Below are 23,155 nucleotides of genomic sequence, written 5' to 3'. Positions count from 1 at the left end.
GCTTTATCATTAAAAGTCATCTAGCTTGGATATGTTCGGCATCTACAACCTTTCCACGAACATTGCTGTTTTATAACATATAACAGCCTATCATCAAATGCTTTATTATATAATAAGTTATATAAAATATCACCTATTAGCTATATACAGTATGTTAAGATATATACTGTTTTATATGTATGCAATCATTTCATATAATATTTGAAACATCAAAACGTGTGTACTATATATTACAAAGATATGCCAAAATGACAACTAAATGAAAGTAAAAGAATGTAACCTGTGACTGACAGTCTTGTCTTAAACTTCCTTTTGTAAGTCATCCAGCTGGATTATTCTAGGCATTTACACAACACCCCACCTTGTTGTATTTACTTTTATGCAACCCTGGCTCTAAGTGATTATGAAACACTCAATGACATTCAGCCCCCCGGACCGTATGAAGAGCGGAACCATTAGACTCCGTCTGTGCGCCTCGACGGGCGTTTGAGGTCGGTGCTCGTGCACAATTGGTAGTTAAAATAAAAGAATCAGTGAGTATTACTAAAAATAATATTAATTCTTCAATGAATCACAGCACAGCCGCGGGTTCCTAAAAAGGGTGTAAAAAGGTAAGACATTGATTTAACACCGCACACGCTTGTGTAAGTGGCGATAATGTGTTTTATCAGTTATATTTGAGCAGAGTTAGCGCGGAAGCTAACGTCAACAAAAGAGAGCATCGCGCTTTCGTGCTAACGCGCTAACAGCTAGCGCGCTCGTCAGGCTTGAAATAATGTCGTGTTTTACACATAACGCATATAATGCGATACTAAACATCCAGATATGTTAGTCTAACGTGGTTTTGTGCTCCTATTGTGGATGTTGGGTGAGTTTTCAGGCTGGTTGTTCTTCTCTTAGCGGCGCTGCTGGTCAAGTACAGTTATGTAAATGTGCCTCATTCACTTAAGTCCACGAATGCGCTTTTGTGTGATATATGATATCAAAATAGGTTAATATAGACCTAGTGTAATGAAATGTGATGTGGGTTCGTGGTTTTATATGATGACAGCAGTTTGTGTCAAGCGCAGGTGCAGAATAATCTTCACGAGCTTCAGTTTCATTTTACACAGTCACTCACTCTCATAACGGAATAGATGATGGATTTAAAGGGCTATTTAATCCAACATGGTTGGGTTGGTTTCTGTGCTCGATTTCTATGTAAATTAGAGATTAGAGAGAGTCGAGATCAGTGGGTCTGCAATGGTGGGCTTTGTGTGTAATAAAGTGATTAGATAGATAGATAGATAGATAGATATAGGGAAATACAAATTATGTAAAGCTGATAAATACTCTACTGAATAGATCTGGATACCTTCCAGATGAATTCAACATCTGGTTTCATTGAAAGTCATTGCATTTCTGCTCTTTTTGTTGTTGTTGTTGGAACAGCTGTAAAACAATGCAGAGATTGACCTTAAAGGAATAGTTTAGTTCATCTTTCGATCTTTCATCGTTTTCTCTTCCTTATGATGTTTCCTACAATGTACGACTGTCTGCCTTCTGTGAAGCACAAATTAAGATGTTTTGCATGAAAAAATTATATAATGTATGTTTTTGCTATTTGTATTAAGATAAAATAAATGTATAAAATATATTTATATAATATAATTTTGTTGTATGACTTGAAGCATAAATACTTACAAATGTATAAATACGTATAACACTTTATTGTACAATAAAAAAAATAATACAATAAAATACTTATAATATTTTATCGTAAAGTTTATAATAAAGTGTTATAAATCATGCATATACATAAAAACAGTCTATGACTGAGGACTTGAGTCCTATAGGCCACTTTATGATGCTTTCATTGCCAGTTTTGATGCTTGACAGCGTCCGACTTCATTCACTTTCAGTGTACAGACAAAAGCACTTGGGAATATTCATTTTGTGTTTCATTATAGGAAAACAGAAAAGTTCTACGGTTTATAATAACAGCTCAGCTGTATTGACGTTATTGCTTGATTGAACTGAAGCGAGTCAGTGTGTGTGTGTCTGAAGGTGCAGGTTGTTGTGGAACAGGCTGTGCTTGAGCTGTACGGTGTGTGTGAATGTGTCAGTGTGTCACGGCCAGCGTGGCCTACATTCTCACACCGCTCGCTGCCTTCTCTTATATAACCCTGCTTATGTAAGCAGCCCTGAATCTCTTGCTCCCTTCTGTTTTGTCTTCTTCTAGTTCTTTCTGTTTCTTCTCTCAACACTTTTTTTTTGATTGGAGTTCTGTGGTTGCTCTCTGTTCTCCTGTTCCCGAACTGTTTTTTTTTGTAGTCGTGATTTTGCTCAGATTTTGATTAAAGCTGAGAATCGGCCAGTTTAAAGTGAATTACACAAGCCTGAATTCTGTGTTCACTTTGTGGTTTAATTTTATAGTTCCAATTGTTTGCTTACTAGTTTAGCTGAAAACGAACCATCAAGTGTTGTGGGTGACCATCTTGTTGTTGTTGTTGTTTTTTTCATTCAAAGATTGAAATCCACAAGTTTGGGGCCAGTTCTGCATTGCTATTGTACTGAATTTTTTTACATTCGTTGATCTGATTTGTCCGTTTTTAATGCCTAAACATTTCTGACTTATTCTATGTTGTGGTTGTTGCAAATTTAGCTGATTTTATAATGTTGTGTAGCCTTGCAAAGATTTTTGTGCAAGAATGACTTGCAATAGTCTTGAAAGCATCAGTAAGAAAATAATCACTTGTTGACTTCAAACCTTTCGCTTTGTTTTTCATTGTATGCTATCAATTTTCCAGTAGGTTTATGATTTGTTTTTAGATTTACTTAATTCATAGCTGTATAATTTCTAGATTGTTGCAAATTGTCTTTTTCTGCAAAAATAATACTTTTGCTGAACAACAAAAAATGTTGTGAAGAATACAGTTATTTAACCATATAAATGCATCTAGCAAATATAAAAATACATTGCTAAAAATGAAAACTGATCATTGATTTGTACCCAAGCAACAGTTATTTACCCTTACCCATTTAAAAAAAGAAAAATGAAATTAGAAGTTATAATTTTTATTGACAAGGCAGTTATTAAATGGAAAATATACGCAACAGGAATGTTTCAGATGGTGATAATATTGCTAAGGCTGCATTTTTTTGGATAAAAAATAGTAAAACCAATAATATTGTGAAATAATATTACAATTTAAAATAACTGTTTTACATTTAAATATTAACATTTAATCCTGTGTGGTCAAAGCTGAATTTTCAGCATCATTACTCTAGTCTTCAGTGTCACACGGTCCTTCAGAGATCATATGCTAATTTGATGCTCAAGAAACATTTCTGATTATTATCAAGGTTGAAAAGTTGTTTTAGCTGTTTATTATTTGTGTGGAAACTGTTATAAATTTTTTTCAGGATTCTTCAAAAAGCATTTATTTGCAATAGAAATCTTTTGTAACATTATAAATGTCTTTACTGTCAATTTTGATCAATTGAATGCGTCCTTGCTGAATATGAATTTCTTAAAAAAAAAATTGTACATTCCCCAAAGTTTTAAACGGTAGTGTCTAATAATACCATGTGTGTTTGTTGTTCAGGTGGTCTGAATGAAGATGTGTAAGTAATGCTCTTGGAGACCCAGGGGACGCCATGTCAGAAGAGGCGATCTCAGGGAGCGACCTGGAGCCCAGCCTTAACAGCGAGGAGGAGGAAGAGGAGATGGAGGAAGAAGAGGATGGAGAGAATGATGGGGATGATGAGGAAGATGCAGGCGGTGAGCATCTTTTCAATTCATACTGGCTTTTATGCAAATACCTTTTTGAGTTTGAACTTGCATTGATGAATACATTTAAAAGCATCAAGCTTCTGTCTTCTGGCATCATCGTCATCGCTAATGTGTGCGCTTGGCTTTCTGGCTGTAAATGAATTATTGATCGGTTTGGCATTTCCTCTCAACAGACCAGCCCGAGAGCCCGGAGGCCGGGGATCAGAGAGATCCGACCAGCCCAGCACCTACCTCGCCTATTTCTAGAGACTCCAGCCCTGACCGCTTGTCCCGGCCGCCCTCCCAACCCTCGTCCACCTCACAGACGTCATCACGGCCCGGCTCTCAACCCGCGTCCAGCCCGGACAGCCGCAGCAACACGTCTGCCAACAGCATGAAGAAGAAGTCCAAAACCTCGAAACCTGCTCACTTGAGGAGGAACATCCGGTATTGAGTTTCATTTAATAATGGAGTCAGTGCATTAGGTCCCGCCTACTTTTATAGTGCCTTTATTTCTGAAAGTAGTTGATTTTCCCAATCGGGGTTTTCAAACGCCATAGAAGAATCATTTAAGAACCTTTCAGTGAACAGTTCTTAAAAGAACCATTTTTTCTTACTGTGAAGAACATTTTAATAATCCAAAGAACCTTTTCCCACTATAAAGAACCTTGTGTGCAATGAAAAGGATGTTAAAAGTTGTTCATGGAACCATTGATAACAAAAAGAACCTTTATTTTTAACTTAAGAGTGTAGGGATTCTGTTAAAGCGTTATTTGCCATGAACCAAACCAACCGGCTACGCAGTGAATCACAACATTACAAAGTTTTGATTTGAAGCAAAAAGTGCTTGGATAAAAAGATAAAAAGTGCCAAGTACAAGACTGTGTACATAAAGGAGAACTCCGGCGCAAAATGAACCTTTGGTCTAATAAAACATTGGTACCTAGTCAACCGTTCTCTGAGATTTGTTTTCATGATAATCGAATGTAAAGAGTTTTATCTCTAAAAACTGTTTAGCGTATAACGCTAGTAATGGGGGCATTTAATAAGTAAAAAGAAATCGCTAGTTTATACCACTAACAAGACTCAAAATAGCCCCACACTAACACAGTAACATAATGAGGGTCCCTACATGCAAAACGAAGCATTGAGAACTTTGTAAGTGTACAGACCGTTTAATAAGAAGATATTTTATGAAGACAGTCCACTTCGTGTATACAGACAGGAGCCATCTTTGGAAAACAGTCTCGACTAGTCAAACCACGAACGACGTGCTAAGTGAGTTGAACTGTATGAAGCTCACTGAACTTCTGAACTGTATGAATGGCGTTCGTGGTTTGACTAGTCGAGACTGTTTTCCAAAGATGGCTCCTTTACTGCTCAAACAGTAGAGTGTTGGCGCTTGCAACACCAAGGAAATGGGTTCAAATCCCAGGGAAAGCAAGAACTGATAAGAATGTAAATGTGTACCTTGAAATGCAATTTAAGTCGCTTTGGACAAAAGCGTCTACCAAATGCGTAAATCTGAAATGTAAATGTAATATTAGACCAAAGGTTCATTTTGCGCCGGAGTTCTCCTTTAACGGCTTAATTGAAGGAAAGAACTACAATCCCATGAAGCATTGAGAATGACATAATCAAAGTAAAAACAATGGTGAATTATAAAATGATTAATATATTTTAATTGTGTATATACATATACAAATAGTATTTTGACAGCACTCGGAGCTAAAGAGCTATTTTGGCGTGATTTGCTCGCCGCAACTCTCTGATTGGTGGAATTCTTTGTACAGCATTATGGGTAGTTTTTTTGTCGCATATTCCACTGTTAAACACAATTATTTTAAAATAAAATACATTGAAATAATGCAAACTGAAACTGATGGCGTCAATAAAAGCTTAAGCCATTGATTAACAACCTCATAGCTCACAGGTCTGTCTTTAGGTTTATAAGCCGTCCGTTTTAAGTTTTTACTTCTGGAACTCAACTGTTGCACTGTTAAATCCTGTTTTTAAGTGCCAACCAGACACGCTAAGCATCACACAACAAGACATTTTGTCTCTAGTTTTCTATTTTGATCATATTCTGGGAGGATTCGCCCACACTGAAAATCTCATTGGTCCAAAACCCGCCCTGCATGTTTGTTGATCACCTTTACACTTATAATAACAATCATTTATCTCCCTGCTAATTTCATCTCTCCCCTCCGGCTTGCAGGAAGCTCCTCACGGAGAATCAGCTGGAAGCGGGAACCAAAGCCGCCCAGCAGGAGGAGCTTGAGAGACGGCGGCGTCTCGAACAGCAGCGGAAAGACTTCCCGCTTCACGCAGGTGAGACTCGCCTGTTCCGCCCGCTCCTCCTCTTTCACTGTTATGTAATTAGTTAATTGGTTGTGTTGTGTCGCTGCTGTCAGATCTGTCCACTTTAGTGCCGGGTCTCAAACAGGAAGTGATCTGTCTGGACAGCAGCGGAGATGAGGGTGAGCCTAAAGAAGCCCCGCCCCCTCAGCTTCCTGTCCTCAGAGATGGTAAATGCAACATAAACACACTGTAATATAAAACAGTATTGTTATTTATATTAATGACATTATTATTTATTTTTTAGAAACATTTATTATTATAATGATTTATATGATAAATATGCTAAATATATTTTAAGCAAATCTTGAAAAACATATTTTACCATTTTTATTATTATTAAACATTTAATTTATTATTATTTACTTATTATCGTTATTATTATGATATATTTCTTTCATTATATACACAAAAAATGTGAGAAACAAATTAATGGGTCGAATATTTATTATAAAAAATGTATTATAATAATTGTTTTATATATATATTTATATATATTATAATTACTTTATAATAAATGTATAATACTAATAATAATAGCAATAATATATGTAAATAATAATAAATTGTGTATATAAAACATTTATTATATGTAATAAATGTTAATTGATAATATAAATAACAATATATCGTCGCTGCCCGATGAAACTCACGTATGTCCAAAACGGTTACTTTTCAGGAAGTGAAAAAAACGTAATTTCAAAAGCAGTTGAACGTAGCGTTGTCCTACTTGGTACGACAACTTTAAATGTAACCATATTCTTGCCAGTGTAATGATATAATCCACATTTGACCAAAATTGAGTTTAAATGGACATACGTGCATATTTTACAGTAACGGTGGTCGATACGCGTTTTTCCGATCATTAATTAGAATGACCCAGTCGCGTTTCATTTTGACAGATGAATAGGCTACGCTCAGTTTATCAAATAGCTACGTCTCAGTTTATTAATACGCTCAGTTTATTATATGTCTCTTGCAAACTATGAAGGGACAATGAATCAATACACGGACATGGCAATGATGATAGACTGATACTATGAGGGGGAAGCACAGGCGGAGCACTGCTACTTGGGCGCAGAGATCAGCTATCAAGCAACACCTGAAATAAAGCTTGCAAATTTGTTGATGAAAACATTGATTAAAATGAAGATACAATTTATACAAAACGAAATTTTCAAGCAAAAATAATATTCGAAGATCGCTGGGTATTATTTGATTATTAGCATGTGAGCAAAGCGTAGCGGTGTGACGCTTATAAGTTAAAAAACTTAAACATACGTTAACGTTTTATATTTATGTTTAAATAATACAATGTTATTTTTTTTATTTCATCTATGTTGATTATATGAAAACGGAACCGCATGAGATGAGTAAGAGGATCATAAGATGACCAATTAGGCCTATATCGGAAAACATTTGGAATGGGTCAGATTTTGATCTACTAAGTTTTGTTTTGTAGAAAGCCTTTCTTTAAATTTTATTTCGTTTTGTATAAATTGTATCTTCATTTTAATCAATGTTTCATCAACATATTTGCCTGGATTAATAAATAAGCACTTCATATGAAGTGTGCATTTCTCTCTATAGGCGCGTTCACTACTGCGAAGATGGCGAGTCTGTATCGTCAACTTTATCAACAATTAAAATGTTTCATGCATAATCATTACTTTCGCCGGTTCTTTGTGGCAAGCTTTATTTCAGGTGTTGCGTGATATCTCTGTGCCCAAGTAGCAGTGCTTCGAATCTTCACGAGACCGGCGAGATGCATCCACAGGGTGGGAGATACGCGGCGTGATTGACAGCTTTGACACCAAATGGATATACGTGAAAATCAGATGACATGATTTCACAACTTTTCATTGGTCATTTAGATAATGTGAAGCATGCTGTATACGGAAATGAACCTGGACATTATATCCGTCAAAAAATCTCAAAATCGGCAAAATGGACATACGCGGTTTTCATCGGACAGCGACGATATATTGTAAATAAATGTTTAATAAATAATATATGTAAATAATAAAAGAAATTCATAATGAAAAAAGTTTTATATATATATATATATATATATATATATATATATATATATATATATATATATATATATATAACATTTTAATGGTGTATTTGCTTACATTATATACCCAACAATTTAGTATAATTATTTTTATAATAATATTTAATAATTTATAATAATAGTGATAGCAATAATATATACAATATGTAAAATGTGTAATAAATGTTTAATAATAAATATATAAATGTAAATAATAAAATAAATATTTAATAAAATATTTTAGTTCAGTATATATTTTATAATAATACTAATATATATATATATATATATTAGTGCTGGGCCGTTATCGGCGTTAGCGTGCTGCGTTAACGTGAGACTCTTATCGGGCGATAAAAAAAATATCGCCGTTAATCAAAGTTGGGTTGGGATCATAAATAGCTTTTTCGAATATCGTTATATTTTCGCCAAATTCTAATGTGTAGTATGACGCCGCGCCTACTGTCACAGATCGCGCAGCAGGGTATTTTCCTGTCAGGGACACAAGGTGTACTTTTACTTTGTTACGTTGGGCGACGTTCCTCTCGTTACTTTATTTTAATGCAATACGTTGTTAAATGAGTTTATTCCAAGCGCGCTGTGTCCTTTGTATGGGCATGAGCGATGCTCATTTACAAATGAATCACTCTTTTGAGTCGATTCTGTTCAAAGACTTCATCAAACAAGTTGTCAGATGATCTGTCTAAATCGGTTCGCGAATCAGTTGATCTGTTCAGTTCCTCGCGCACTGAATCGTCTGAAGCGCTTTCAATTCACACTCGGAGTCGAAACAGGAAGATTTAAGAGCATCAATAGCGTTGGATGAAGTGGCCGATCTACAGTCTAGTCTAGTGAACGCAAATCTGCAAATGCATCATATTTTTGCCAGCGATGAAGATCTTTATTAGTTGAACATCTTCGTAAGCTGTCTGGGAATGAATGATTCCACAGGACGATACATTCGATTTCATTTCATTCAGGTAATACATTGTGTGTGTATTGCACAGTGGCATAATCACATGAATAGTTTACATTGATTGAAACTAATTTGTTTAAAAATGAGGCTATTGCAGTAACAAGGCAGGTTCACATAAAATTCATATGACATATGATGACATTATTTTTTGATCTAACGAGCATTGGCGATGCAAAAACGGACTGTCGTGCGTATTGTTTTTTTTCTTCTTCCAATTAGCCTACTATGTTAAAAAAAAGGACGAAAACATGTTACTTGTTCAATTAATAAACAGTTTGTTTGATGACAAATCCCTAAAGATGAAATTGGCCTCCCTTTCTGTCATTGCGTTTTTTTTACGATATTCGACTTTTGCTCCTCGATTGTCGAATGGCATTTTTGGCAGAAATGCACATCCCTACGCGAGGCAAACTATTCTCAAAGACTTACTTTTAGTCATTATTTGGGTAGCACACATATTCTGAATGCCTTCGCGAGAATTCAAATGAGCCATTTTAATCTAGATTAATCTAGATTAAAAAAATTAATCTATGCCCACCTCTAATATATATATATATATATACACTCACCGGCCACTTTATTAGGTACCCCATGCTAGTAATGGGTTGGACCCCCTTTTGCCTTCAGAACTGCCTCAATTCTTTGTGGCATAGATTCAACAAGGTGCTGGAAGCATTCCTCAGGGAGTTTGGTCCATATTGACATGATGGCATCACACAGTTGCCGCAGATTTGTCGGCTGCACATCCATGATGCGAATCTCCCGTTCCACCACATCCCAAAGATGCTCTATTGGGTTGAGATCTGGTGACTGTGGAGGCCATTTTAGTACAGTGAACTCATTGTCATGTTCAAGAAACCAATTTGAAATGATTAGAGCTTTGTGACATGGTGGAAGTAGCCATCAGAGGATGGGTACATGGTGGCCATAAAGGGATGGACATGGTCAGAAACAATGCTCAGGTAGGCCGTGGCATTTAAACGATGCCCAATTGGCACTAAGGGGCCTAAAGTGTGCCAGGAAAACATCCCCCACACCATTACACCACCACCACCAGCCTGCACAGTGGTAACAAGGCATGATGGTTCCATGTTCTCATTCTGTTTACGCCAAATTCTGACTCTAACATCTGAATGTCTCAACAGAAATCGAGACTCATCAGACCAGGCAACATTTTTCCAGTCTTCAACTGTTCAATTTTGGTGAGCTCTTGCAAATTGTAGCCTCTTTTTCCTATTTGTAGTGGAGATGAGTGGTACCCGGTGGAGTCTTCTGCTGTTGTAGCCCATCCGCCTCAAGGTTGTGCGTGTTGTGGCTTCACAAATGCTTTGCTGCATACCTCGGTTGTAACGAGTGGTTATTTCAGTCACTGTTGCCCTTCTATCAGCTCGAACCAGTCTGGCCATTCTCCTCTGACCTCTGGCATCAACAAGGCATTTCCGCCCACAGAACTGCCGCTCACTGGATGTTTTTTCTTTTTCGGACCATTCTCTGTAAACCCTAGAGATGGTTGTGCGTGAAAATCCCAGTAGATTAGCCGTTTCTGAAATACTCAGACCAGCCCTTCTGGCACCAACAATCATGCCACGTTCAAAGTCACTCAAATCAACTTTCTTCCCCATACTGATGCTCGGTTTGAACTGCAGGAGATTGTCTTGACCATGTCTACATGCCTAAATGCACTGAGTTGCCGCCATGTGATTGGCTGCTTAGAAATTAAGTGTTAACGAGCAGTTGGACAGGTGTACCTAATAAAGTGGCCGGTGAGTGTATATATATATACACACACATATATAATATATACATGTATGTATATATTATATATGTGTGTGTGTGTGTGTGTATATATACTCTATATATATATATATATATATACTCTCTCTCTCTCTCTATATATATATATATATATATTAGTATTATTTCCAGTTTATTATTTACATGCGTACGTGTGTATGTATATATATTTCTCTGAGTAAAAAAGAGAGAAAAATAAGTCCTCTAAAAAATTCTTCTAAATTGATCTTGTAATGAGGTTTCGGTTTCTTGATGTTCCTTTCTGCTCCATTGTTCCAGATGTGATTGAGTTGAGTTCAGGTGATGAAGATGCCATGCGGATAAGCAGCGAGGAGGACAACAACGAAGATCGCTCTGTCACTCCCGGCCCGGAGGAAAGTAGCGGGTCTCATGTAAACGACGCCATCAATCTACCGGACGCCCAGGGAAGGGTGCTGGTCAATATCAACCACCCTGGAGAAGAGGAGGACCTGTTCCTCGCCCCGCAGCTCGCCGGCGCTGTTAAACCACACCAGGTTCACACATTTTGCCATTAAATTAACATTTTTCCAGTAACTTTCCATTTTAGTTGGACATGGAATCCATTTTCAATGTCTCTTCCTTTCTCTGTCAGATCGGTGGCATTCGTTTTCTGTATGATAACCTGGTGGAGTCTCTTGAGCGCTATAAGAGCAGCAGTGGCTTCGGCTGTATTCTGGCTCACAGCATGGGCCTGGGCAAAACCCTACAGGTCATCTCCTTTATCGACGTCCTATTGCGCCACACTGGAGCCAAAACTGTCCTCGCCATTGTACCTGTGAGTGCCATTTTCAGTGAGGGATTAAATACTTCTGTCTGAGGGGTTTGTGTCTCATCTTTCCTCTCTTCTCCAGGTGAATACACTACAAAACTGGCTGGCTGAGTTTAATCTCTGGCTGCCTGCTGCTGAGTCCCTTCCCCCCGACACAGATCCAGCCCAGGTTTTACCTCGAACCTTTAAGGTTCACATCCTCAATGATGAGCACAAGTAAGAACGCCGCACCAGCTTTTGTGCTTCATTGTCATAGTAAATAATGTCACATGGGTATATAGGATATATATAGGCTATATATTCTTTATGCAAAGTATAATTATACAATTTAAAAAATTGTGAGATTTACCTGCAAAATGAAAAATCACACTAGGTCTATATGTTTGGGATCTTTGTTGTCAATGATTTTCTGTTTTATGATGATTTAAGTGTTCATGATTATCTGAAGTTTTGCTAAAGTTGCTGCTAGCAACACTAAGGAACACAAATACTGATAAAATGTTGTTGAATGCACTGCAAGTTGCTTTTAGCATCTTCTGCCGAAATGTTCATGTATTTCGTTCATTTGGACCAGAACCACAGTGGCCCGGGCCAAGGTGGTGGAGGACTGGACTCGTGGCGGAGGGGTGCTGCTAATGGGCTATGAGATGTACCGCCTGATGTCGCTCAAAAAGAGCTTTGTGACCGGCCGCAAGAGGAAGTCCAAGAAACCCGCGGGTCCTGTAATTATTGACCTGGACGAGGAGGACCGTCAGCAAGAGCTCATGAAAGGTCTGTCGGGGTTCTGCTGGTGGAAAATTATGCATGGCATCTACTTTAGCTGTGGTCTAAAACAAATGTTCTTGTCTCGTCTGTGATCTACAGGGATTGAAAGAGCGATTTCGCGGCCTGGTCCGGATGTCGTCATTTGTGATGAGGGCCACCGCATTAAAAACTGTCACGCCAGCACCTCCCAGGCCCTGAAGAACATCCGGTCACGGCGACGGGTGGTTTTGACCGGATACCCGCTGCAAAACAACCTGATCGAGTACTGGTGCATGGTGGATTTCGTCCGGCCCGATTTCCTCGGCACACGGCAGGAGTTTAGTAACATGTTCGAGCGGCCCATTCTTAACGGTCAGTGTATCGACAGCACGCCACAGGACGTCCAGCTCATGAGATACAGAAGTCACGTCCTGCACAGTCTGCTGGAGGGCTTCGTGCAGAGGTGAGTTGTTGTTGTTATTAATTAGAATTTATTATTGTTGGTTTGTGAAAATATTATTATTTACTTATTACTGTTAATATTAGAATTTAAAAAAATGTATGATTGTTTATATATAATTATTATATGTTTTGTTTAGATGTTTTGTTCCTATTAATGGATATTTATTATTGTTTAATTGTTAGTACTATTATTAGTAAGGATAAGAGCAGGCTTCACTCAATCTATACTGATGAATTTTAAGAGTGCTGGCCTAAAAGATAACAGTAATATATAAAATGGAAAAGAGGCCGCACTATTGTAACACTTTCCTACTTCATTTTATGCTGGGGTGCCAGACAGATATATATTCTGCCAAAATATAATCAAGATATAATCTTGTTTTAGGGTCGTTAGTCACGTCAAGAAGGAAAAGCGAACACAGGTCACATGTATTAAGTAATTAACATGAACCCTTAATGTTTCAAGAGTAGACTCTAAGAAAACCCAACCACTATGATTCAATATGCAAATATTTTAGTAGGCTATATTCACCATGACAGAGTACCCAATTCATCACACCACACATCACCATTGGAATAATAGGAATACAGAACATACACAACACCAATATAAACAATACAGCAAACACAGGTTTCATTCATATCAAAACCTTCTTCACACAGTTCACATAGTCTTAGTGTGGAAGGATTGTGCGAAAAGAGGAGTTCAGAGAAACAGTCAAAGTCATTTTAGTCCATCAAGGGTTCCACAGTGTATCAAAGGACAGCAAATAAACCACAAAGTCAGTTAGTCCCGCAATAACCGCTCTTGAGTTTATATATACTTTTACTCACGCTCCACGACTTCACCCGAGTTAACGATCAACTCCGGCTTCTCTCAGATACTTCAAATACCTTTGGAAGAGATCGCTCGAACTGTAGTCTCTCTGGATGACTGGGTCGTCAACAACAACAGCGCTTCGCTTCTCTCAGTGACCACGGCAAACAGCCAGTACATCCATGAGCACGTCGCTTAGATCCAGGAATCAGATTACATATCCATGCATCGACGTAATCAACTTCCCGTCGGCTGAATAAAGACGCGTCTGCAGACAACCTGAACCTAGCTTGTTCTCCCCGCCATTCACTCTTTTCAACTAGTCAACACCTACGTCATCCTACATCCGGTAGTCCCAAACCGGACTGACGAAACCGCCATCTTTGTTGTCCCATACGTTGCGTCGTTTAATCATTTATTTGCATACATTAAAAGATTAAAGTGCATCGTCACACTATGCATTGTTTATTTTTGCACAGTGCAAAAATAAACAATATATGCATAGTGTGGCCTCTTTTCCATTTTATATATTACTATTATTATTATTAATGAACATTAATATTTACATTTATTATTAAATATTTTTTTATTAATACATATTTAATTTTGTTTTAATACATTTATTTATTTAATTTTTAATTTTTGCATATTATTATTAAATTGAATATTAATGTTTGTTTGTGAATGTGTTGTTTATATTTATTTATTATTATTAATAATAATAATGGATATTCATTATTGTTTACCTATAATTATTATTATTAAATGTTTATTCTTTTATTTAATATTTTTTATTTTTTACATTTATTTTATTATTGTTATTACATTTATTATCATTTACATTATTCTTATTCAATATTTGTTTTAATATATATATATATATGCATATACAAATGTAAGAATAATAATTCTTTATCACAATTTTTGCTTATAAAGTAAATACAAGTTCAATTTCTTTATTTATTTATCCGCTGTTATATTGGAGAGACAGTAAGCTATAGGGGCACGGGATCAGGAAAGGACATGAGGCTGGATGCAAACTCTGGTTGCCCAAAAAGCTGATCCCTTATATAGCGGAGTGCTGCCCGCAAGTCTATGGCTTCGAGCTAAACTGTTTTCTACCTTCGCAGACGAGGTCACGATGTTCTCCGGGAGCAGCTGCCGCCGAAAGAGGAGCATGTGATTCTGGTACGACTGTCTCGCCTGCAGAGGGCGCTCTATACGGAGTTCATGAACCGCTTCAGGGAGGCGGGAAACAGCGGATGGCTCGGACTCAACCCGCTTAAAGCTTTCTGTGTTTGCTGCAAGGTACGGAGACCCCAAACACACCCTCTGTTGTTATATAGTGGTCGATGTGCTCACATCTGTGTTTTGTGCGTCCTGTAGATCTGGAATCATCCGGACGTTTTGTACGAAGCTCTGCAGAAGGAAAATCTGGCCAATGAGCAGGATCTTGACCTGGATGACCTCAACTCCACCAGCGGGACCCGCTGCTCCGCACCGGGAATGAAGGGCAAGTCGTCCGACCCTGCCAACAGCAAGATGACCATGGCTCTGGGACCCCTGAACCCCTTACAAGAGAAGGCCAACCAAGTCATCACCTATGAATGGGTAAAACCTTCAACTTACAATGTGTTTATTTTTGTGGGAACACAATAAATGTGATGGCTCCAAACCTGGAGCTTTTCTTCTTTTTTCTAACTCATTTTAAATCACAATTTCTTATCAGAAAAATCACAATTAGATATTTCCCCCCAAAACTTGCTGCCCTTGAACACATTGTGCACTTTCTCATTTTATTTTATTTTATTTTATTTTACATATAATAATAGCAAACTTACTACCTACTTAATCCTCTTTGTCCCAAGTGAGACATAAGGCCGCAATATTAATTTAGTTTTCATGAGCATTTTACATCCTGTCTTTTACATCCGGTATGTAAATGTTATGGTTGCTCATTGTCTTTGCATGTGAAATGAGAAACAATGCTGCCGTGCAAAGTTGCTGAATAGATTTGAATAAGAATCAAACAGTTGATATGTAAATGTTGGTGGTTATATGTTAATGAGCTCATGGATATGATGTCATTTCCTAATCTATTTATTTTAGGCAAAAGACATCATGACCAACTACCAGACGGGTGTTCTGGAGAACTCGGCCAAGATGGTTCTGCTTTTCCACCTGATTGATGACAGCGTCAGCCGAGGAGATAAAATACTTGTGTTCAGGTGGGAAATCTGTTTGTGTGACAGTATACAGAATAGATGTTTGCCTTTTTATCTGGAATCTCTTCTTCAGCATCCTGAACTATCAGTCATGCTGTTATTTTGCGGTTACGTCAACGCTTCCACTGGCTCATTTATCTGTGTGTGATTCTTACAGTCAGAGTTTATCAACGCTCACAGTTATCGAAGATTTCCTGAGTCGGAGGCCCATGCCGATCCAAACAGAAACTGGGGGGCACAACTGGGTCCGGAACATCAATTACTACAGTGAGTTATTAAAGGTTTTGATGTCAAGTACCAGGTAGCTGAGAATTAAAAACAAAACCTTTAAAGTACTAAAATAACTAAAACTAAATGAACTAAAAAAAATGAGAGAGAGAAAAAAACACTTAGCAAAATTACAAAAACTTTTAACTAAAATTATAGTGAAAATATCAAAATAAATTTTCATTCAAAATATTAACAAAAAACTAATAGTATATCAGTGATACTAAAATAGCACTGCCATGGACCCCCTTATACAATGATCCCCTGCAAAGGACCCTCTTCCTAAAATAAAAAGCCAGCTACATTTTAAAGCCTCATTTATACTGTGTGAAAGAAATAAGTGTTCTATAATTTAAAATAAAAATAATTAGTAAAATTTATTTAAGAATTATATTTTATAATTAAAGTGTGATTAATTTATAATGTATAATATCTGGAAATATCTAAGAAATGTTAATAAAATAATTATTAACAATTTAAACGTGTTCGCAATACATTTCAAAATATGATTTTGTAATAAATATTGGCCCAAATAACTTTTTATCCTGATATTGTCTACATACCCATATTCTCAGCCTTGTTTTAATTTCTGCATCCTGTAGATCAACTTTGCCTAAGGTTTGTCATGGCTGAGGGTGTGTGTTGTTCTTTGTAAATTCACCTGGTTTATGTCTCCTGTGCAGGGTTGGATGGGAGCACATCAGCTTCAGAGAGAGAACGACTCATCAACCAGTTTAACGACCCTGCGAACAACCAAGCCTGGGTCTTCCTGCTGTCCACCAGGTGAAGAACTTGCACGTTTGTCAGCATGTTACAATATGCCACAGATAATGATGAGGTCTTGAGTCTGGACTAACAGGCTGCTGTATTTACAGGGCTGGATGTTTGGGGGTGAATCTGATTGGCGCGAATCGCGTGGTGGTTTTCGATGCCTCTTGGAACCCATGTCACGACGCTCAGGCCGTCTGCCGCGTGTATCGCTATGGCCAGCACAAGCCTTGCCACATCTACAGGCTGGTGTGTGACTTCACACTGGAGAAGAAGATCTATGACCGTCAGGTGTCCAAGCAGGGCATGTCTGGTAAGAGAGGGCAGGAAGGTGTGTTTTGGGACTCACTGTTGTGAACAGTTCTGACGTTATGATTGTGCGTTGGCCAGATCGAGTCGTGGACGATTTGAACCCTGTCCTCACCTTCACGCGGAAGGAAGTGGAGTCGCTGTTGCACTTTGTAGAGGAGGAGCCTGATACCAGCCATTCAGGGCTGGTCCCTAGTGAGGAGATGGAGATCGTCATTAAACAAGCCTGTCTGTTTTACCCGGATCTCTTAACCAAGGTAATTACTCTGTCTGCTTTCCACACCAGCGACTAGTTTTAAAATGTGACTATTCTAAAATATATTCCACATCAAACTGTGTGAAAGCTTAGCTCATGAATATTAATTGTTTGCAGCTAATTTTTCAATTAAATTTTTTTTGTGGCAAAAGTAGGTTGTACTGACATAGCTGTCTTTTTTTTAATCTGTAATCAAGACCAGCTACTGGTGTACCAATATTCTGGGAAAAGTCTGGATCCTACTATGGTGCAGAATATGGTTTACCAATATTAATTAGGTTGTACTGGCGTGGCTTCACAAAACATTTAATCAGATAAGCTAATTTTTGTCTGAATTCCATACCAGTAAACTTTTATCAAGGGAAGTACTCTTGACAAATTCTAAATCCTTCAATGGGAAAGGTTTAGCTCATGAATGCTAATTGCTTCGTAACTTCATGGAGTGTCCAGTCATGTAAACCGATTTCTACACCAGCTACTTGTCCAAATTAATCTATTCCAGCAAAATTCTAAATCCGACAATTAGAATTTATTAGAATGTGCTGAAGTTTCTTCTTAACCTTCCTGGAACATCCAGTCACAAAAGCTTATTTGAATCTGCAAATGTTTTTAAATTGAGATATTGTAGATCATACTATGGTCTAAGCTTTGCTCATGAATATTAATTGGCCTGTGCTTGCGCTTATTCATGACCTTCCTGGAGCGTCCAGTTACATAAGCTAATTGTATTTCACACCAGCATACAATAATAGATTGAAGTATTTTAGACAAATACAATGTTGAAGGCTTAGCTCATGAATATTAATTATATTGTGCTTCGTTTGTCATTCAGTCACCTATACTAATATCTCTGTTTTCCAAACCAGCAACCGTTCCATCATGAGTCTCTCCTGATGGACCGCAAGGATTTGAAACTTACCAAAGCAGAAAAGAGAGCAGCCAAGAAAAGCTATGAAGATGAGAAGCGGGCGTCTGTGCCGTATCAACGGCCCTCTTACGCACATTATTACCCGGCTAGTGACCAGAGACTCACAAATATCCCTGCCTTTAGCCAGAGGAACTGGTGGGTCCAAAACAGAAAAACCTCAATGTAGTGATGATCTCTTTTGTTTAAGTCTTAGATGTTTGCTTATCCAAACCTTTTTTGCAGGCGGCCCCCACCTCATTTAGAAGAGAAACCAGTCGCAAGCGTGAGGCCAGTTCAGTCCACGCCCATTCCTATGATGCCCCGCCAGGTACCCATGGGCGTCCCCAGCTCAAGCGCAGGATTCCCCGTCAACTACCTGCAAAAGGCCGGCGTTTACGTACAGCGCGTCGTCACCACCACTGGTACAGACTTTTCCGTTGTAGTGCATGCTGCTACTAGCTGTATTTGTGGTCTCTCAGTTAGTTTCTTCATGGTTTCTTGTCTTTGCTTTTCAGATATTGTGATCCCAGGGTCCAACAGCACCACAGATGTCCAAGCCCGAATCGGTGCAGGGGAGAGTATTCACGTTATCCGAGGATCCAAAGGTACCTCAGTGTTAGAAAACTGTTGAGAGCGTTTACTGTCCTGTTAGTTTTTACTGTACTGTAGGTAAGGTTTATATGCTTCATATTCTGTCATTTGCGCTGCAGGCACATACATAAGGACCAATGATGGGAGGATATTTGCCATCCGCTCAGGAAAGCCAAGACCATCTGAAGGAGGAGCCACAGCTTCTAGAGGTGTACTAATTTACTAATTAGTCATTTAGCAATTCTTCTGGCATAACCTTAAGGCCGTGTGTCCACTAAAGCGTTTTTAGCCAGCTGAAAACGCCTAGCTTTGGGCGCTTGAGAGCGTTCTGGCAACACAGCGTTTTTTTCCGTTGAGACGTTTCGTTGCTATGATACAGAATATCCGCAGCACAGTTTACTTGTAACTGATTTCGCAGATAATTTGTTTCATACTTAAAATGTATTTTTCATACATTTTGTTCGGTTAGCTCTGCTGGTTGATGTCGTTGTACAGAAAGAATGTTGTGACAAATGGTCAGTGTGGTATTAGTCCCGCCCCTCCTCCACTGTGATTGGACGGCTGGGTAAAAAGTGACAGTGATGAGAGCTGCGTTTTATCCAAAGTTGAACATTTTTCAACTCTCGGCGACAAGTAAAAAACGCCGGGCGCTCGGTGCTTCAGTGTGAAAAAACCTCTCAGCGCCTCGTTACGCTCATGGCGTTTAAAAAACGCGGCGCTCCCATTGAAAACAATTGAAAACATACGCCAGGCGCGTGGAAAAACGCTTTGGTGGACACAGCCTAAGGCTGAAGACCCCATTTTATAGTCTGTTATTGTGGGGTGGGGTTAACGTCTGATGTGGGATGCTCCTACTTTTACATTTCTTGCTTCCAAACTTTTAGTAATTTCTTAGCTTGAAACAGTGTTGAAACAAAATGTCAGATGAAAGATGAAAAATTATTTGCACTTTTTAGCAAGTAGGAAGTTCTGTAAATTCTGACTTGCTTGAAACTCACCATTAATGTGCACAGTCCATCTGTGCATGTTATTCCAATTGAAAATGTTTCGCATGCTTTGATCTAGAGGTCTGTATGGGGTGGATATATTAGTCTTTCCCTCAATATTCTGCCCTATATATTTTGTTACGGTCCTGCCCACAACTTTCATGTTTTGTCCCGCTCCCGCTAGTAAAAGCATGCGGGTAGAGGCAATAGGAAGGTGCAGAGTGCTGCATGCGGGTACCCGACGGGTGAACTGCTAATATTTGATGTAACGGGTGGAATAATATTTACGCTGTCATTTGCGGTGCAGGTCGGGAATCAATAGGCACGGGCGGACTTTGGGTTCATTAGCGAAGACTTTTCGGTACCCACTGATAGGCAGCTACTTGCAAATGGTCCGTGCTTATTTGGGTTCATGCTGCGTAGTCTGAAGACCATAATTACAATGAGAATTGAAGCGTTGAGCATTGTAGCCAATCTTTGCGTCTTTATATTTTGTGGTTCTCCATTGCTTGGGGTTTCTGCAGGTGTACAGACCTCTACCTTGATCAAAGTTGACGAGTTGATTTGTTGATGGATCAACCCTTTACTGGGGATTGAACCCACAATCTTTCATTGACCATCCCAGATCTTTACCCATTAGTCTGCATCAACATAAACTAACAAAATCTTTTTCTTTCTCACAGAGGAATCCGGCCCTTCCTTGCATTCTGTCAGTAATGGTCGTGTGTCTCCTCAAGAGCCGAAACGTTTAACCCCTGAGGCTCAGCCTCGCCCTTCGCCCCAAGACAGCCCCGAGCTCCTCCGAGAATACCACAGCAACAAAGAACCAGTTTCTGCAGTAGAGAACTTAACGTCTTCGGGAACACCCGAACCCTCGGGAGTGGACAGACCCATCCAGCACCCAGTTCGCGTCACTGACCAGCACCGGCAGCTCAGCAATGACATTACATCATCTATGGAGGTTCAAAGTTTAAAGCGGAAGCTTTTGGATAGTCGGACATCCAAACAGCCTGGTGGCAAACGAACCTCAACGCCAGCTGGTGCACCCGGGAGTTACCCGGGATTTCCTCTAAGCAGCGGGTTTGGGTTCACGCCCATGGGGCTGAACCCTGCCTTGCTGGGCGCCCTGGGTCACATGACTCCACCCTCACTTGGAAGCAGGTCGCACCTCCTACAGCAAGCCGGTCAGGCTCTGGGCGACCTACATGCAATGTTCCCCACTGAACCGCTCGGACTTGGCCCATCCAACAGCACTCTTTCCTCGAGTTGCTCGACCAACACCACATCCTCAACCCACGCTGGAATGCTGGCCTCTTCTTCATCCTCTGTGCCCTGTTCGTCATCGTCCTCCACTTCCTCCTCGCTCCCACCCTTCCTGATGAACCCTAGCATGGCAAGCATGCTCTCTAGCTTCCCGGTACCATTTTCCCAGCCGCTGTTCGCAGGATCCCTACACCCTAGAGGCCTGTCCTCTACGCCAACCTCTGCGTCCAACTCCTCCAATTTCCTCTCTTCCTCCGGCCTACTGGGGGCAGCATTCAGCCGCCCCGACACGCACCACTCGCTCGCGGAAAACGGCGGGAGCAGCTCGGATGATGATGTCATAGAGGTGATGGGCCAGTGATCGCTGTTTGGCTGCTCCAGATTCCGTAGGTCCGAATGGAAGAAACCTATTGGATGGAGCTGAAATTATATAAATCCAAATGCTGAATATGCATGGAGTTAAGAAAGGCGATTATATATTTTTCTTTACCGTAAGGGACCAGAGCACAGGGCTAACTTGAAGAGCCCTAGTCATATCTCTCTCACGAGGGCCTAGACACTGAACTGACGAACTTCCCTCAGAGAGATTACCGAATCAAACTTAAATGTGATTGTCTTTACAGACTGTTTGCATTCGTAAGAGATGACTTTAGAGATACGTTTGCTAGACCTTGTAGCATCACTTGGAATGAAAAACAAAAAAAATATGTGACTTTTTTTTATTATAACTGTAAGTACTACTATTACTTTTGTAAACGGTGGTCCTACATGAATATTCATAGTCGTTTCGACCATTGAAAATCGCAGACTGGGCAACGGGGAATTCGTAACAGTCGAATTGAATAGCTACAGAAGCCATGCCTAGCATTAGCACCGCCGAGACCTTTTTGCTTTCCTTTGAGAAAAAAAACAACAACAAGGAAAACCTTACAAACTCGAATGTATTTTCATGTTAGCCTTTAAAATTTGGTGGAGGAGATGTAAGTTTAGTGCGTTTAGTTCGATATTAGCCTTAAAGCAGACAAATGGATCTGTGTTCTTGTTCAATTGCGTAGCAAACAAAATCATTTGTCGTTATCCGTTGGGATCATCTTACGAATGTGTAGACTGTTAAGCGAACCCTACTAGGCGTCATTTTCTAAATTTGCGCTTTGCATCATCTGCACGGTCATTCAATTTCATCCGTGTTGGGGCCACAGTCATGACCAAAGTGTTTGTTCGGCCATTTTGAAAAATCTTGATGTGTTTAACATTTGTGTTAATGTTGAATTGTATGCGCGCTGGTTGACCTGTGACTGATAAATCCCTCAGCCAATAACACTGTTCATTCTCTGTGCCTATTAGAGCTCTTTATTTTGACTCCTCCCACAGTCTGCTTTCTTTTTTCTTTTTTTTTTTTTACTTTGTTTTGTTACATCTTATGTATGTTGTGCTCTCTTTCAGTTATGTACAAATGTACCAGAAATATTTATTTATAATGCCGAAGAGTAATTCATTTTCATTCTTTATTTTTTATACATTTTCAACCTTTTTTTAAAGAGAAAAAAATCCCTCTATTAGAGAGACGCAGGGTTTCACCCAAACCCCCACATCCCAGCCGCACCCCCATAGGCGAGTTCAAGACCACGATCTGTGAGCGATTCGGCAGTCGGGACCCACAAACACACGTGATCCCATACAGACACTGTACCAGGAGGTGTCCACACGTCATCTCATGTTCCCAGCAAAGGGAGGAGTAGATTAAAATGACATTGTATTTATTAAACATTGTTTTAACATAAAGAAACTTGACTTCTCCTGTATTCAGAATAATGGTTGTCGCAGCTTGCAGC

General features: G+C 39.2%; 1 protein-coding gene across 1 annotated transcript; it reads left to right on the top strand.

Moving 5' to 3' along the window:
• Positions 1-454: 454 nt before the first annotated feature.
• Positions 455-22,558, top strand: rad54l2 (RAD54 like 2). Its single transcript, XM_056242425.1, has 22 exons — positions 455-611; positions 3,588-3,763; positions 3,949-4,201; positions 5,973-6,085; positions 6,169-6,282; positions 11,218-11,453; positions 11,552-11,734; positions 11,811-11,944; positions 12,303-12,499; positions 12,593-12,935; positions 14,882-15,059; positions 15,138-15,362; positions 15,861-15,979; positions 16,134-16,243; positions 16,927-17,026; positions 17,119-17,324; positions 17,402-17,577; positions 18,443-18,639; positions 18,727-18,905; positions 18,999-19,088; positions 19,194-19,283; positions 20,744-22,558. Exons 2-22 carry the CDS (start codon positions 3,640-3,642, stop codon positions 21,682-21,684), a joined length of 4,308 nt encoding a protein of 1,435 aa, XP_056098400.1. The 5' UTR covers positions 455-611; positions 3,588-3,639; the 3' UTR covers positions 21,685-22,558.
• Positions 22,559-23,155: the final 597 nt, after the last annotated feature.

Source organism: Rhinichthys klamathensis, unplaced genomic scaffold (assembly GCF_029890125.1).
Source record: "Rhinichthys klamathensis goyatoka isolate OS25496 unplaced genomic scaffold, OSU_Roscu_1.1 h1tg000727l_1, whole genome shotgun sequence".
NCBI classification, from domain to species: domain Eukaryota; kingdom Metazoa; phylum Chordata; class Actinopteri; order Cypriniformes; family Leuciscidae; genus Rhinichthys; species Rhinichthys klamathensis.
This window is presented reverse-complemented; position numbering and strand designations above follow the sequence as displayed.

Bases quoted from the DNA above. Each gene is read 5' to 3' on its own strand.
- rad54l2 (XM_056242425.1), top strand. From the start codon at position 3,640: ATGTCAGAAGAGGCGATCTCAGGGAGCGACCTGGAGCCCAGCCTTAAC. The intron at 6,086-6,168 runs GTGAGACTCGCC...CGCTGCTGTCAG, and splicing joins AGACTTCCCGCTTCACGCAG to ATCTGTCCACTTTAGTGCCG. The intron at 17,578-18,442 runs GTAATTACTCTG...TTTCCAAACCAG, and splicing joins ACCCGGATCTCTTAACCAAG to CAACCGTTCCATCATGAGTC.